Source organism: Myxine glutinosa, chromosome 5 (genome assembly GCF_964187855.1).
Source record: "Myxine glutinosa chromosome 5, kmMyxGlut1.1, whole genome shotgun sequence".
Classification (NCBI taxonomy): domain Eukaryota; kingdom Metazoa; phylum Chordata; class Myxini; order Myxiniformes; family Myxinidae; genus Myxine; species Myxine glutinosa.
This window is the reverse complement of record NC_136265.1, coordinates 203,466,475-203,483,380: the sequence shown is the minus strand read 5'-3', so window position 1 is coordinate 203,483,380 and position 16,906 is coordinate 203,466,475. Positions and strand designations below refer to the sequence as shown.

General features: G+C 48.0%; 1 protein-coding gene across 1 annotated transcript in view; it reads left to right on the top strand.

The window, feature by feature from the left end:
* Positions 1 to 3,860: 3,860 nt before the first annotated feature.
* Positions 3,861 to 16,906, top strand: part of LOC144888215 (galactoside alpha-(1,2)-fucosyltransferase 2-like) — a 142,096-nt gene continuing 129,050 nt past the window's right edge. The window contains exon 1 of the mRNA XM_078779377.1: positions 3,861 to 3,977. Coding sequence (XP_078635503.1) covers positions 3,890 to 3,977 — 88 coding nt within the window. The 5' untranslated portion in view covers positions 3,861 to 3,889. The remainder of the gene's footprint in view (positions 3,978 to 16,906) is intronic.

The following is a 16,906-nucleotide window of genomic DNA, read 5'->3' as shown; positions in this document are numbered from 1 at the left end:
ATTTGCTAAAAGACCTTCCCAGGTGCTGCGTATACATTGATGATATCCTGGTGATGGGAGAGAGTGATGACAACCATTTAAAAAACCTTCACAGGTTTTTTAAAAAGGCTGGAGGAAAACGGAATTACATTAAAACATGACAAGTCCCACCTCATGCTGGAAGAGATTGAGTATGTTGGATTTGTTATTTCGGCTGCATGGGTGTTCCCGACAAAACAGAAGCTTGAAGCTGTCCAACAGGCAGGGGTTCCCGAAAACGTGGCTGAATTAGTCATTCCCTTCGCCTTGCAAATTTCCCTTCGTCGTTTTGTTCCAGATTTTTCCGAAATCATGTCTCCTTTGTACAAGCTACTAAAAAAGGAGGTGAAATGGAAATGGGGAAAGGCCGAGGGTAACTCATTTGAAAAAATTTAAGCTGCTTTATGTTCCAGTCACGTACTACGTCATTACAACCCTCATGCCTGCTTGGTCCTTAAGGCGGCCGCATCCTCTGTGGGTGTAGGGGCAGTCCTACTTCAACCCAGCCCAGAGGGTGAGTTAGAGCCGGTGGCCTACGCATCAAGAACTCTGAACAACGTGGAAATAAAATACTCCTAGATTGAGAAGGAGTCATTGGGAATAGTTTTTGGAGTGACAAAGTTTCGGCAATACCTCCTGGGGAGACATTTCACGCTAATGACAGATCATAAGCCTCTGGTAACTGTTTAGCGAGCACAAACCCGTGTCACAGTTAGCGTCAGCAAGGATAAAGAGATGGTCCTTACTGTTGGCCGCTTATGACTACACCATACAGTTCATCACAGGCAAGAAAAACGTTTATGCAGATTTCCTCTCATGAAAACCCATACTGGGTCATCCTACAAATCCTGAACGAGTGACTGTGGAGGTATTTCTGGTGAAAATGATGAAATTGTGAATGCCGCTATCGTCGCGGTTGAAACAAAGAAGGATCCAGTTCTCTGCAAGGTACTTAATTTCACAAAACATGGTTGGAATGAGAATCCGGAGGAGGTGATTTGGCCTTATCACAACAAAAGGCTGGACCTTTCTGTGGAAGAGGATATTGTACTGTGGAACTGTCAATGGTTATTCCCACATCGCTTCAGCAGATTCTACTCACTGATTTACATGTTGAACATTCAGGCATGGTAAAAATGAAACAAATGGCCAGGAGATACCTGTGGTGGCCAAATATCGACAAGGATATTGAAAGCACCATGAAATCGTGTGTAATGTGTCAGGAGAATGCGAAGGCTCCGCCGGGGAGCCAGCCCGCATCGTGGTCTTGGCCTGCCGGTCCCTGGAAACGACTTCCTCTAGACCTGGAGGGCCCTTTTAAAGGGAAAATGTTTTTGGTTCTGGTAGACGCTTATTCAAAGTACTTAGAAATAATTCCCTTGGTGAACACCATGGCCATGACCATTATTCAAAGCCTTCGACATGTTTTCCGTGTTTTTGGTCTGCCGGAACCCCTTGTGACTGATAACGGCAGCAAATTTACCAGCGCCGGGTTCCAAGAGTTTCTCATGACAAATGACATTAAACATACCCTGACTGCCCCAGGACACCCTGCTACGAATGGTTTGGCAGAACGTTATGTCGGTCATTTTTCAGAAAAAAATGAAAAAAATTGGAGATACCGGAGAGCTGGTACAATCCAAACTGGACAGATTCCTGTTGACATACAGGGCCACGCCCACCTCGTTTGGGAAATCACCTTCAGAACTGTTAATGAACAGACAACCTCGAATAAGGCTCAGTGCTCTTAGAGCTAACCAAACCAAACAACAAGTGAAGGTGTTCCAAGAGAACCTCGGACATGTCCCAAAGTTCCAGCAGGGTCAACTCGTGTTTGCGCGAAATTTTGGAAAAGGTCTGAGCTGGGTTCCTGGGACTATATTTCGGGTCATTAGTCCAATAAATTAGGATGTGCAAGTAAACGGGTTGGTGTGGAAGAGACATGAAGAACAACTACGTCCCCGGAATGTGACCACCCCTTCATGTTTACAACCCAGGGGTGAAATGGGGGGCCCCGACCAATTCCCAGTCTCGCTTTCTGGACCCTTGTCTCCAACTGGTCTTGTTGGGAGGTGGAGTCAGAAAATGTATATTCCATTTACACCACCTGTTGAATGAGCTGTTCTTTCCGATCAGCATTTTGATGACTCGATTTTTTTCTCCACGGGTTGATCAATTTGGGAACCCGGAACCGGTTGTGGATGAACCCGTGCCTTCCCCATCATCTGGTCAACTACCTCATTGGGTTGGCGAGTCCAGAAGATTTCCGGTTTGAGAAAGGAAGAAAACGCGAAGACTAATTGAACAATGCTGAGTCTGTGTATTTGCCTACCACCTGGTTGGATGAGAAATTTGTTTTTTTGACCCCTCTAATCTAACATTTGTGAAACTGAGTTAATTGTAGGTTGGTTTGGGAAATCACCTGAACAAACTCCTGGCCATTTGTTTCATTATTTATTTATTTGGCATGGGGGCAGTGTACTTTTAATGCATCTGTACTTGTTCTCTTCTTTTTGTTTGTAGAGACGAGTGAATAGCTTTAATGAAAGAAAATCACCTGAAATCACCTGAAATGATAAACGGTTTAATGTGATTGTGTTATCTGGTTTCTATGACAGACGAGTGCAGTGATCTTAATGATGAACTACCTATTTGTTGTAAGATTTAAAGTGGGGGGGGGGGGGCATTTGCTGTGTCTGTTGGTTCGGGGTACCACGTGATTGGGGGCTAATGGAGGAAAGGTGCGCATGTGCAGAAGAGAGAAAATGCCGAATAAAGAAAACCTCTTGATTCTCGTTCCTGTTGCTGTTTACTGAATCTACGGACACTACCGTTTTGTTGGGAAGACATAACGCCGATGCTTTCGATATTTGATGATCATTTTAACAAACGGTTTTAACAATTTGTTTGTGTTTCACACAATGAAAAACGTGAAGGTAGAGCATGGCGATTGTGATATATAACAGGTTCGACGACATGTTCGGCCTGAACGAAATTGGAATCAAAATGGCGGTGTGTGGAGAGTCAGCCGCCGTACTGCTGTAATGACATCAGACGTAACGCATCACCCTGCCATGTGACCAGATTCTCAGCTCTGACTGGTATACATTTGAGGGGACATACAGACGCACAAACATTGTTCTAGATGGCTTTGCCCTATGGGCTACGCCGTAAAAACCCTTGCAAAACAGAAGAGTTGGCTCGCACCAAGTCAACTGCTTGGGGTAAGTATTCTATGAATAACGTCGTTTATTTTTTGATTAGTCAATTAATTTATTAATTACTTAATTATTATCAATTTATTAATTATTTATTTCTTTTCTTTCTCATCTGGGCAATATTTGAGACACTTTTTGGCCTAGGAAGTTTGTACTTGGCCATGACAGTGACCAAGTGATTTGGCTATAAAGGGTATTTTGGATTTATTGATAAATTAATTATTCGATTATTTGTTAAATTTTTCGATTAATTGATTAATTAATTTTTACAAACTTACAGATTCAGATCAAACAGTGCTGGTTTAGGTATTCTATTAGCCAATTGATTAAGAAATAAATTATTTTATGATTACTCTATTTTTATTAGGCAATTAATCAATCATTTAGTGCACACCGCTCTCTCCCAATTCCAGCTCCATGTGCTGCAGGGCAGCATCGCCGGGTGCCTAAAGTGCTCCAGCAATGTTGCGCGCTGGAGGATATGTTATTTATTTATTTATTTGGCATGGGGGCAGTGTACTTTTAATGCATCTGTACTTGTTCTCTTCTTTTTGTTTGTAGAGACGAGTGAATAGCGTTAATGAAGGAATATGACAACTCAACTAACCAGGATGAGAGGTCGTGGTGAAACTACCAGAAATGTCATCGGGTGGATGAGGGTCCTTGCCCTGCTTCTGATCTGCAGCACATTTTGTTTCACCTACGTTTTCTTCACATTTTTACCATCCTCTCCGAATATAAGTAAGAGATGCTTGAATCATTTTCCCTTTGGATGCGTGGACTTCCGAAATAAGAACAATTTATTACAGCAGGACGAGCCAACGGCAATGGAATGGATGGATCTCGACACGAAAAGACAGGCAGACAGACAGAGGACGACACTTCTCACTTTAAAACTGACAATATATTCGTGTTTTTTGTTGAGTGAAGAGAAAAACATCTTGTTTTTAAAATAGATCAAACCTAATTTAGAAGCGAATCAGTATTCCTTTATAAGCAACTAGCAGAAGTACCCGACGTTGCCGGGCGGGGGAGGGGAGGGCGGAGGGGGGAAAGAGAGGGGAGGAGGGTGGGAAAGGGGGGGAAGGGGAGGAAGGGGGAGGGGGGAAGGGGAGTAGGGGAGTGGGGGGGGAGGGGGTTCATATATACACTACTCACAACAAGTTAGGGATATTGGCAGGTTCTTCGGTGTGGTTGATTTTGTGTATTAATTATATTGAAAAAAGTTGTTGGTCCTAATTCTATGGTTATTAATGAGTGTGAAAAAACACAGCATTCTTGATTTCAATACCCTGACCCCTATTAAAAAAACGAACTCCCACAATATCCCTAACTTATTGTGAGTAGTGTATGCTGGTGGGTGAATGCAGTGGCGTCACTAGGGTTGGTGTCACGCAGTGCGGTAACACACGGTGTCACTTCCCCCCCCCCCCCCCCCCATGGACCTCCTCCCATACCAGACAATACAGAATCCTTAGTAATGTTTTTTTTTACTAATGTTACTCGTAAATCGTAATTCCCGTATATCACTGAATGCAATGGCAATAGTAGTGACATAAACAACGAGCAAAATTAAAATGACACCTTTAACCCTCTGGAGTCTCCGAGCCGATTCTATCAGCTTCACGCATGCGCCGAAATGTCTCCGAGCCGATTCTATCAGCTTCACGCATGCGCCAAAATGTCTCCAAGCCGATTCTATCAGCTTCACGCATGCGCCGAAATGTCTCCAATCCGATTCTATCAGCTTCACGCATGCGCCGAAATGTCTCCGAGCCGATTCTATCAGCTTCACGCATGCGCCGAAATGTCTCTGAGCCGATTCTATCAGCTTCACGCATGCGCCGAAATGTCTCCGAGCCGATTCTATCAGCTTCACGCATGCGCCGAAATGTCTCCAATCCGATTCTATCAGCTTCACGCATGCGCCGAAATGTCTCCGAGCCGATTCTATCAGCTTCACGCATGCGCCGAAATGTCTCTGAGCCGATTCTATCAGCTTCACGCATGCGCCGAAATGTCTCCGAGCCGATTCTATCAGCTTCACGCATGCGCCGAAATGTCTCCGAGCCGATTCTATCAGCTTCACGCATGCGCCGAAAACTCTCCAAGCCGATTCTATCAGCTTCACGCATGCGCCGAAATGTCTCCAAGCCGATTCTATCAGCTTCACGCATGCGCCGAAATGTCTCCGAGCCGATTATATCAGCTTCACGCATGTGCCGAAATGTCTCCGAGCCGATTCTATCAGCTTCACGCATGCGCCGAAATGTCTCCGAGCCGATTCTATCAGCTTCACGCATGCGCCGAAATGTCTCCGAGCCGAATCTATCAGCTTCACGCATGCGCCGAAATGTCTCCGAGCCGATTCTATCAGCTTCACGCATGCGCCGAAATGTCTCCGAGCCGATTCTATCAGCTTCACGCATGCGCCGAAATGTCTCTGAGCCGATTCTATCAGCTTCACGCATGCGCCGAAATGTCTCCGAGCCGATTCTATCAGCTTCACGCATGCGCCGAAATGTCTCCGAGCCGATTCTATCAGCTTCACGCATGCGCCGAAAACTCTCCAAGCCGATTCTATCAGCTTCACGCATGCGCCGAAATGTCTCCAAGCCGATTCTATCAGCTTCACGCATGCGCCGAAATGTCTCCGAGCCGATTCTATCAGCTTCACGCATGTGCCGAAATGTCTCCTAGCCGATTCTATCAGCTTCACGCATGCGCCGAAATGTCTCCGAGCCGATTCTATCAGCTTCACGCATGCGCCGAAATGTCTCCGAGCCGATTCTATCAGCTTCACGCATGCGCCGAAATGTCTCCGAGCCGATGCTATCAGCTTCATGCATGCGCCGAAATGTCTCCGAGCCGATTCTATCAGCTTCACGCATGCGCCGAAATGTCTCCGAGCCGATTCTATCAGCTTCACGCATGCGCCGAAATGTCTCCGAGCCGATTCTATCAGCTTCACGCATGCGCCGAAATGTCTCCGAGCCGATTCTATCAGCTTCACGCATGCGCCGAAATGTCTCCGAGCCGATTCTATCAGCTTCATGCATGCGCCGAAATGTCTCCGAGCCGATTCTATCAGCTTCACGCATGCGCCGAAATGTCTCCGAGCCGATTCTATCAGCTTCACGCATGCGCCGAAATGTCTCCGAGCCGATTCTATCAGCTTCACGCATGCGCCGAAATGTCTCCGAGCCGATTCTATCAGCTTCACGCATGCGCCGAAATGTCTCCGAGCCGATTCTATCAGCTTCATGCATGCGCCGAAATGTCTCCGAGCCGATTCTATCAGCTTCACGCATGCGCCGAAATGTCTCCGAGCCGAATTTATCGGTTCTAACCGCATTCAAATTTACCGCGCAATTACTGCCTCCTGGATTCGATGTGCATAATATATGTTGGAACCCATCTGTGGATCGGTCCCATCGGCCGATGGGTCTGACCCATCTGTGGATGCACGAGAAATGACAATGCAGACCCATCGGCCGATGGGTCTGCGCCATCTGCGGATGTGTTGTTCACCTTGAAGGAATGTGTATGCATCATAATTCATCTCTGTTAAATTCTGTTTAACGTATTGTATCCGTATTCCGTAAATTGTATCCGTAATTGTATCCGTAATTGTATCCGTATTGTATCCGTAAATTCTGTTTAACGTATTGTATTGTTTGTGTTAAAAATCATCTCTGTTAAATTCCTACCACATGTAATTCCAATGACTGTGTACCTGATTGAAGAGCACCATTCTGTCAACACATTCCTTCAAGGTGAACAACACATTTTTTTTTTTTTTTTTTTTTTTTTGTATACTGAATCGAGGCTCGTGAAAGAGCTAACATTTATTTCACAAACAAATCAACCAGACAAACAAAACACACAAAAATGAGGGAGCGGAAGACAAGATGGGGAGAGAATGGGAAGCACACAACCACAACATTTGAGAGCAGGGAGAAGTGTGGGAGGGAGAGGGCTTGGGGGCAGGAGGCGTGGGAGGGGGAGGGTGGGGGGGAGAGGTATATAACACAAGGGGACCGAAATTAGTGGGGGTAGAAAAGATCAAGGTTTTGGATGGGGGAGGATAAGAGATGGTGGTGAACAGCTGTTTTAAAGACCTGGAGGGTGCAGTGGGATTGAAGAGAGTGAGGGAGTTTGTTCCAGAGGCGGGAGAAAAGAGGAATGAAGGAGTGAAGGTGAGAAGAAAGTCTTGATTTTGGCAGTTTAACCATAAGAGGGTTGCAGGCAGATCTTGTGCGACCTATAGGAATATTTGGGGGACAGAGCCCAGAGAGGGCTGGGGGGGCAAGGCCAGAGAGGAGTCGGTAGAAGACGGAAAGACCACCAACCTGCCTGCGGTGAGTGAGTGAAAGGCCCTTGGAGTTAGCTTCATCGCGGGAGATTCCAATGATTCTGAACACTTTGGTTTCAACAGCGTGAAGACGGGCTAGGTGTGAGGCAGGAGCACCAGACCAGAGGGGAGAGCAGTATTCCATAGAGCTGCGGATGAAAGCCTTGTATGTGGTGAGGAGCTCAGGTGTGCCAAGGAAGGACTTCGCACGACGGAGGATGCCCAGTCGGCGACTGGCTTTGGAGGCCAGATTTGAAATGTGGTTTTCCCAGGAAAGATCATGGCAAATATTGAGACCCAAAAGCTTGAGTGACAGAACTTCTTGGAGAGGATGATTCAGAAAGTGGATGGGAGGGTTTTCCAGTCGGTCTTTTCGGAGAGACATCGTAAGAGTGTGAGATTTATCAGGATTGAAAGACATGTTCCATTTGTTTGCCCAGTCTGTGATTTTGTCCAGGTCTGCAGAGAGTGAGGAGGCTGATTGAAGGGGGCCATGCGTGGAGTCCGCCAGCCATGCGTGGAGATTTCCATGGATATCAAAGGAGGAGAGTTTGGTGAGCAGAGCAGGGTGCCAGACCGTATCGAAGGCACGTGAAATGTCAAGGGAGACAGCTCTAATTTCCTGTTTGGCGTTGAGGACCTCCATCCATTGTTGAGAAAGCATAAGCAGCATGTCCAGAGTAGAGTGACCAGGTCTGAAACCAAATTGATGATCAGAGATCAAGCCATTGGAGAAGAGGAAAGATTTCATATCTGAAGCAATGATGGATTCCATGACTTTGCTGATAATTGGGAGAAGGCTGATTGGTCTGTAGTTGCTGGGATCTGTTTTTGCACCTTTTTTGTGCAAAGCAGTGATGTTGGCTGATTTCCAAGCAGATGGCAGATGACCTTGAGCAAAGGAGAGGGTGAAGAGAACAGAAAGAGGGAGTGAAAGAGCAGAAGAACATGATTTTATGACCCGTGGGCTGATGCCATCAGGACCAGTTGCAGAATCAGAGTCGAGGGTTGACAGAAACTTTTCCACCTTGTCAGGAGGAAAGGACACAGAGTCCAGGAGCAGCTGGGTACGACTGGGTACGGTGGGTACAGAGAGGGATGGGTTTGGGACACAAGATTTAGAGGCAAACACAGAGTTGAGGCATTCAGCTTTTTCACGTGCGGAGTCAGCCGTTAAGCCGTTTGAGGTGAGGGAGGGGATGGAGGGGGAACAAACACCAGAAACAGATTTGACCAGACGCCACCAGGATTTGGAAGAGGGAGACAGATAAGAGAGTTCGGTCTTGAGAATGGTGAGATATTGTTTCCTGGCTCTCCTGAGGGTGGACACACACTTGTTTTGGGCTTTGTGAAAGGAAATTAGATTTCCTTCCGTTGGATTTGCTTTCCAGGAGACGAAAGCAAGTTGTTTCAGGGCAACAGCCTCACCACAAGATTCCGTGTACCATGGACGGGAGGAAGGGTATGACAACTGAAGACGAGATGGGATAAATCTGTGCATGAGAGAGAGCAATTTACTTTGAAAGAATTCCCAGGATGAGTTGATGTCAGAGGCGGTAGAGATGGGAGACCAGTCCAGATGATTGATGGCTGCTTGAAGACCGTGCCAGTTGGCCTGAGTGAAATGCCAGACTCGTCGACGCTGAGGAGGCTCTCTGAGAATGGTCAGAGAGATGTTCACTTTGACAAGCACATGATCAGATGAGCCGATTGGAGCAGAAGAAGAGCAGCAGACATTTTCAGGGAAGTTTGTCATAACCAAATCCAGAAGAGAAGATGCTCCGTTGACTGAGATCTGGGTCGGGAAATTGACAGATTGTGTCAGTCCCAGTGAGTCGCAGAAGTCCTTTGCTGAAGAGCCATGGCTGGTGAGAGAGGTACCCACACCCAGCCAACTGGCATGGTGACAATTGAAATCACCACATATGAGGAAGAGAGAGTTGGGATGGGTAGATAGAAGTTGGTCCATATTATCAGACAGTGAGATGTAGATGGAGTCATCGCTGTTTGGTGGACGGTACAACACACATATGAACAAAAGGTGGGAGCGAAGGGGAAGCCGTAGCCAAAGGTATTCCTGGGGGTGAGGTGGAGAGAGGGCAGTGGAGGGCGAGTGAGGAAGAGAGTTTTTTTTATTAAGATAGCAACCCCACCTCCAGGACGAGGCTCAGGTCTATCATACCGGAGGAGGGAGTAACCTGGGAGAGATACCAAGGCATCAGAGACATCATGAAGGAGGAAAGTTTCTGTTAAGCAGATCACATCTGGTTTGTCAGAAGCAACCTGTATGGAGAGGTCAGTCAAGTTTGAGCGAAGGCCCCGGATGTTTGAGGTCCATACCGTTAATGAAGAGGAAGGGGGAGCATCGGGTCCAGAACAGGGGGGGGGGTAGGGTAAGATGTGGAAGAGGAGGAAGAGGTAGGGAGAGCTGTTGAAGGTGTGTCAGACATTTCAGAGATTTCAGAATAGCTTGGAGAAAGGGAAGAATGGGGCGGACAAAAGGTTTGATGGAGATTGGGTGAGGCACAGTGAGGTGTTATTTGAGGAGGGGGAAGAGCGAGGCAGAAGGTTGCGAGAGATGAAGGTGAAAGTTGGAAGGGGGAAGAAGCAGGGAGGATGCTTTGAGGAGGAGGGGTGAGAGGGGAGTCTCGGAGGGGAGGAGCGAGGGAGAGTCTCGGCGGGGAGGGGTGTGGGGGGAGTTTAGGAGGGAGGGGAGGGAAGGGGCAAGGGGGGAGATTTGAAAGGGATGGGTGATGGGGAGGATTTGGAGGGGAGGGGTGAGATTGGATTTTGAAAAGTGTACGATTCATGGGAAACGAACATTTTTTGCAAAATGCGTTTGAGACCTTCGAGTCAAAAATACGTTTGAGGACACTGGAGGAGGGGTGGAGTTCTGGATAGTTTAGGGAATGTAGAAAGGAGGAACTGTAAGAGATGGTATTACATATATATTTTTGGGAATGAATAGATTTGGTGAGCAAGACGAAAGCATCCTTTTGTAGGAAAAGAAGAAAAGGGTGTTATAATATATGAGAGAAAATAGTTGTTCAGGGGAGAGATTATACATTTCTAACCACGTGATCGCGTGATCGCGAACGAAGAACGAACGAACAAAAAGAACAACAAATAAACGAATAAGACCTGTTTTTTCCTTATATCAAATGTCTTTTAAGACGAAAGCGCGATGACGTCACCACGTCACGCGGCACGAATGCGCACCTGTGTCGTTGGAGGTATTGACTTCTATAGGGTTGGTTTTCTAAGGCTTATATCAAAATATTAACTTATATCAAATGTCTTTTAAGATGAAAGCGCGATGACGTCACCACGTCACGCAGCACGAATGGGTCCATTGTGCACGCTTTCGTTTTATTTCCAAATCAAAATCTGTTTTCACTTTTGCCGTAAAAATGACATCAGTGCATCGAATGTGGTATCTTATTTGGTGAAATTCGGTCGATTTGAAGTGGTGAAAATAAAATGTGATCGTGGAAAATCGTAGCGAGGGGCCATTTTGAATCGGTTTTCGATTATTGCACCGGATTATTGCACCCTCCCATCACCCTCCCATCACCCTCCCCCATCACCCTCTCATCACCCTGCCCCATCACCCTGCCCCATCACCCTCCCCCATCACCCTGCCATCCCCCTCCCATCACCCTCCCATCACCCTGCCATCACCCTCCCATCACCCTCCCATCACCCTGCCATCACCCTCCCACCACCCTCTCGTTGGAGGTATTGACTTATATAGGGCTGGTTTTCTAAGGCTGTAGGCCGCACCTCATTTTGTCAAAATAAAGTGGTATTCGGGTGGTTCCGGTATTTGGGGCCGCAGGGACGGAAAGTGCAGGTACGGGATGCTTGGCACTCCCCAGCCGGCCCGCTCTGAAGGTTCGGATTGGGACACCGGGATTCATTCCGGTCGCCCGGTCGGCCCGGAGGTGGGGGTGCGGGGCCTGTCACGGAACGTCAAAACAAACGGCCTGCCGGGGCCGCCCAAAAGTCGGGCGTGAGGGGCGCGTCCATTAATGGAACGCCTCTCGCTTCCCAGATCGAGGGCCACGTGGTCAGGAGAACCTCGTCCCTTCTGGTTGCCCTGCCGTCCCGCCGTGGGCGCTGGCAGGGTGTACTTCAAACTAAGCTTAAGTGTCAAGTGTTAAGTTCCTCCTTGCCCTCGCAAGGGAAAGGCTAGGGTAAAGCTCTTCCAAATTTCCAAACACTAGAAATCGGACGTCTCAAATTAATTAATCATTTGGTAATACATCTCAGTCGCCCGCGACCTCTCTAGCACAGGCGTCGAACCAGCTCATTTCCAGGCGACCGGGCCGAGTATCGGCCCGGCCGTGGCCGAAGCCGTTGATTCCGCCGTAGCACGCTAACGCGTAGGCTCGCGCGTCCCCGGTCCGCCGGGGCTCCACGGGTGTCCTACCGTGCCCGGCACTGCTGATCTCTCAAACTTCCGGGAGTAGGTGCCGGTGCCCGGGGACGGAGTTCGCTGTCTAAACATGGTAGCGCTAGGCCAGTGGGACCGCCGGGACCCACGTGCACTCACAAGTTGTTCTGCGCGTGGGCGGCAGTATCAGACTGGGGCGCCCAAACGCTCCCCGGCTAAAGTTCATCCTGAAAGCGCCCACATTGTGCGGACAAACCAAGTCAAGGGCCACGTGGTCAGGAGAACCTCGTCCCTTCCGGTCACACTGTGCCTATCGGCCGGCCTCGAAGACCGAAATTGTGACGGTGTCACCCGAAAAATCATGCAGCGAAAATGAATGAACTCATTCATTTCGTCATCGAAACAGTGACGCGCATGAATGGATGAACGAGATCCTCACTGTCCCTATCTACTATCCAGCGAACCCACAGCCAAGGGAACGGGCTTGGCGGAATCAGTGGGGAAAGAAAACCCTTTTGAGCTTGACTCTAGCCCGACTCTGTGAAGGGACTTGAGAGGCCGCAGGCACTCAATAGGGCTGGACCCGTGAAATTTCGGGGATTTTTGGTAAAATTACCTCAGGGTAAAGTTACATAGGAAAACACCGTGTTAAATTTCCGTCGCCGAAGGACTCTATTTCTTATTGCGAAATTCTCTAAGACTTCGCCTCTAGGAGTTATTGAAAATATTAACTTATATAAAAATTAGTTTTCTAAGACTGAAGCGCAGTGACGTCATCACGCCCTTAGTTTTCTAAGACTGAAGCGCAGTGACGTCATCACGCCCCCGCCATGAGTGTCGAAGGTCTTTCGAAGAAGAAGAGCTCGGAGTTGGACTGGACACGAGGCGGAGCGGACGCCATTTGGAAGAGCTGAGAGGACTCAGCGTGATAGGGTGAGCCTGAGTGAGTATATCAAGACAAGAACAAGATCTAGAAGGAGGTATGTACGGTGCGATTCATATAATATATTGTTTAGTTATCGTCGATGAGGAATTTGGGGTCGGAATGGGTGGTCGGCCTGGGTGACTTGGTCTCGACTAGATGCTAGGCCGCACCTCATTTTGTTAAATAAAGTGGTCACAAAATATTTTTTGATGGTTTTAATGCTTATCATTAGATGCATAACGTTCGTAGTGAGGTATAGATATATGGATTGACATCGGATGGCATGGGATTTGGGATTTCGGAACTCCGGGGTTTTTTTTTTTTTTTTTCTCATTAGGAATATATGCGATTTGCTCTTGGAGGCCCTCGAGAGTGAACGGGGACTCGGATCTTAATTCTGTTTTCAGATTTTGCAGTCGCTAGATTAGCTTAACACTCAATAGAACGGGACCCGTGAAATTTCGGGGATTTTTGGTGGAATTACCTCGGGGTAAAGTTACATAGGAAAGCCCCATGTTAAATTTTCGCTGCCGAAGGACTTTATTTTTTGCGAAATTCATCCTGACTTCGCCTCTAGGAGGATACAGGGGTATCTGTGGATAACGGGAACCTTTATTTGGCGAAATTCGGACTGATATTGACCGAGTTATTCAAAATATTAACTTATATCAAATAAATCTTTTGAGGTGAAAGCGCGATGACGTCACCACGTCACGCGGCACGAATGCGCACCTGTATCGTTGGAGGTATTGACTTATATAGGGTTGGTTTTCTAAGGCTTATATCAGAATATTAACTTATATCAAATGGGTCTTTTGAGGTGAAAATGTGATGACGTCACCACGTCACGCGGCACGAATGCGCACCTGTGTCGTTGGAGGTACTGACTTCTATAGGGAGGCCCCATCACCCTCCCCCATCACCCTCCCCCATCACCCTCCCCCATCACCCTCCCCCATCACCCTGCCATCACCCTCCCATCACCCTGCCATCACCCTCCCATCACCCTCCCATCACCCTCCCATCACCCTTTATTGGACCATTTGACTTCTATAGGGTTGGTTTTCTAAGGCTTATATCAAGATATTAACTTATATCAAATAAGTCTTTTAAGGTGAAAGCGCGATGACGTCACCACTTCACGCGGCACGAATGCGCACCTGTATCGTTGGAGGTATTGACTTATATAGGGCTGGTTTTCTAAGGCTGTAGGCCGCACCTCATTTTGTCAAAATAAAGTGGTATTCGGGTGGTTCCGGTATTTGGGACCGCAGGGACGGAAAGTGCAGGTACGGGGTGCTTGGCACTCCCCAGCCGGCCCGCTCTGAAGGTTCGGATCGGGACACCGGGATTCATTCCGGTCGCCCGGTCGGCCCGGAGGTGGGGGTGCGGGGCCTGTCACGGAACGTCAAAACAAACGGCCTGCCGGGGCCGCCCAAAAGTCGGGCGTGAGGGGCGCGTCCACTAATGGAACGCCTCTCGCTTCCCAGATCGAGGGCCACGTGGTCAGGAGAACCTCGTCCCTTCTGGTTGCCCTGCCGTCCCACCGGGAGCGCTGGCAGGGTGTACTTCAAACTAAGCTTAAGTGTCAAGTGTTAAGTTCCTCCTTGCCCTCGCAAGGGAAAGGCTAGGGTCAAGCTCTTCCAAATTTCCAAACACTAGAAATCGGACGTCTCAAATTAATTAACTAATTTGTTAATACATCTCAGTCGCCCGCGACCTCTCTAGCGCGGGCGTCGAACCAGCTCATTTCCGGGCGACCGGGCCGAGTATCGGCTCCGCCGTGGCCAAAGCCGTTGATTCCGCCGTAGCACGCTAACGCGTAGGCTCGGGCGTCCCTGGTCCGCCGGGGCTCCGCGGGTGTCCTACCGTGCCCACGTCGCCATGCTCCCTGAATAAGAGAGTCAGACGTGGTGCCCGGGGACGGAGGTCGCTGTCTAAACATGGTAGCGCTAGGCCAGTGGGACCGCCGGGACCCACGTGCACTCACAAGTTGTTCTGCGCGTGGGCGGCAGTATCAGACCGGGGCGCCCAAACGCTCCCCGGCTAAAGTTCATCCTGAAAGCGCCCACATTGTGCGGACAAACCAAGTCAAGGGCCACGTGGTCAGGAGAACCTCGTCCCTTCCGGTCACACTGTGCCTATCGGCCAGCCTCGAAGACCGAAATTGTGACGGTGTCACCCGAAACATCATGCAGCGAAAATGAATGAACTCATTCATTTCGTCATCTAAACAGTGACGCGCATGAATGGATGAACGAGATCCTCACTGTCCCTATCTACTATCCAGCGAACCCACAGCCAAGGGAACGGGCTTGGCGGAATAAGTGGGGAAAGAAAACCCTTTTGAGCTTGACTCTAGCCCGACTCTGTGGGGGGACTTGAGTGGCCGCAGGCACTCAATAGGGCTGGACCCGTGAAATTTCGGGGATTTTTGGTAAAATTACCTCAGGGTAAAGTTACATAGGAAAACGCTGGGTTAAATTTCCGTCGCCGAAGGACTTTATTTTTATTACGAAATTCATCCCGACTTCACCTCTAGGAGTTATTGAAAATATTAACTTATATAAAAATTAGTTTTCTAAGACTGAAGCGCAGTGATGTCATCACGCCCTTAGTTTTCTAAGACTGAAGCGCAGTGACATCATCACGCCCCCGCCATGAGTGTCGAAGGTCTTTCGAAGAAGAAGAGCTCGGAGTTGGACTGGACACGAGGCGGAGCGGACACCATTTGGAAGAGCTGAGAGGACTCAGTCGTGATAGGGTGAGCCTGAGTGAGTATATCAAGACAAGAACAAGATTTAGAAGGAGGTATGTACGGTGCGATTCATATAATATATTGTTTAGTTATCGTCGATGAGGAATTTGGGGTCGGAATGGGTGGTCGGCCTGGGTGACTTGGTCTCGACTAGATGCTAGGCCGCACCTCATTTTGTTAAATAAAGTGGTCACAAAATATTTTTTGATGGTTTTAATGCTTATCATTAGATGCATAACGTTCGTAGTGAGGTATAGATATGTGGATTGACATCGGATGGCATGGGATTTGGGATTTAGGAACTCCGGGGTTTTTTCATTAGGAATATATGCGATTTGCTCTTGGAGGCCCTCGAGAGTGAACGGGGACTCGGATCTTAATTCTGTTTTCAGATTTTGCAGTCGCTAGATTAGCTTAACACTCAATAGAACCTGACCCGCGAAATTTCGGGGATTTTTGGTGGAATTACCTCGGGGTAAAGTTACATAGGAAAGCCCCATGTTAAATTTTCGTTGCCGAAGGACTTTATTTTTTGCGAAATTCATCCTGACTTCGCCTCTAGGAGGATACAGGGGTATCTGTGGATAACGGGAACCTTTATTTGGCGAAATTCGGACTGATATTGACCGAGTTATTCAAAATATTAACTTATATCAAATAAATCTTTTGAGGTGAAAGCGCGATGACGTCACCACGTCACGCGGCACGAATGCACGCCTGTATCGTTGGAGGTATTGACTTATATAGGGTTGGTTTTCTAAGGCTTATATCAGAATATTAACTTATATCAAATGGGTCTTTTGAGGTGAAAGTGTGATGACGTCACCACGTCAAGCGGCACGAATGCGCGCCTGTGTCGTTGGAGGTACTGACTTCTATAGGGTTGGTTTTCTAAGGCTTATATCAAAAGATTAACTTATATCAAATAAGTCTTTTAAGGTGGAAATGCGATGACGTCACCGTGTCACGCGGCACGAATGATTCCATTGTGCACGCTTTCGTTTTATTTCCAAATTAAAATCTGTTTTCACTTTTGCCGTAAAAATGACATCAGTGCAGCGAGTGTGGTATCTTATTTGGTGAAATTCGGTCGATTTGAAGTGGTGAAAATAAAATGCCATCACCCTGCCATCACCCTCCCATCACCCTGCCATCACCCTCCCATCACCCTGCCATCACCCTCCCATCACCCTGCCATCACCCTCCCATCACCCTCCCATCACCCTTTATTGGACCA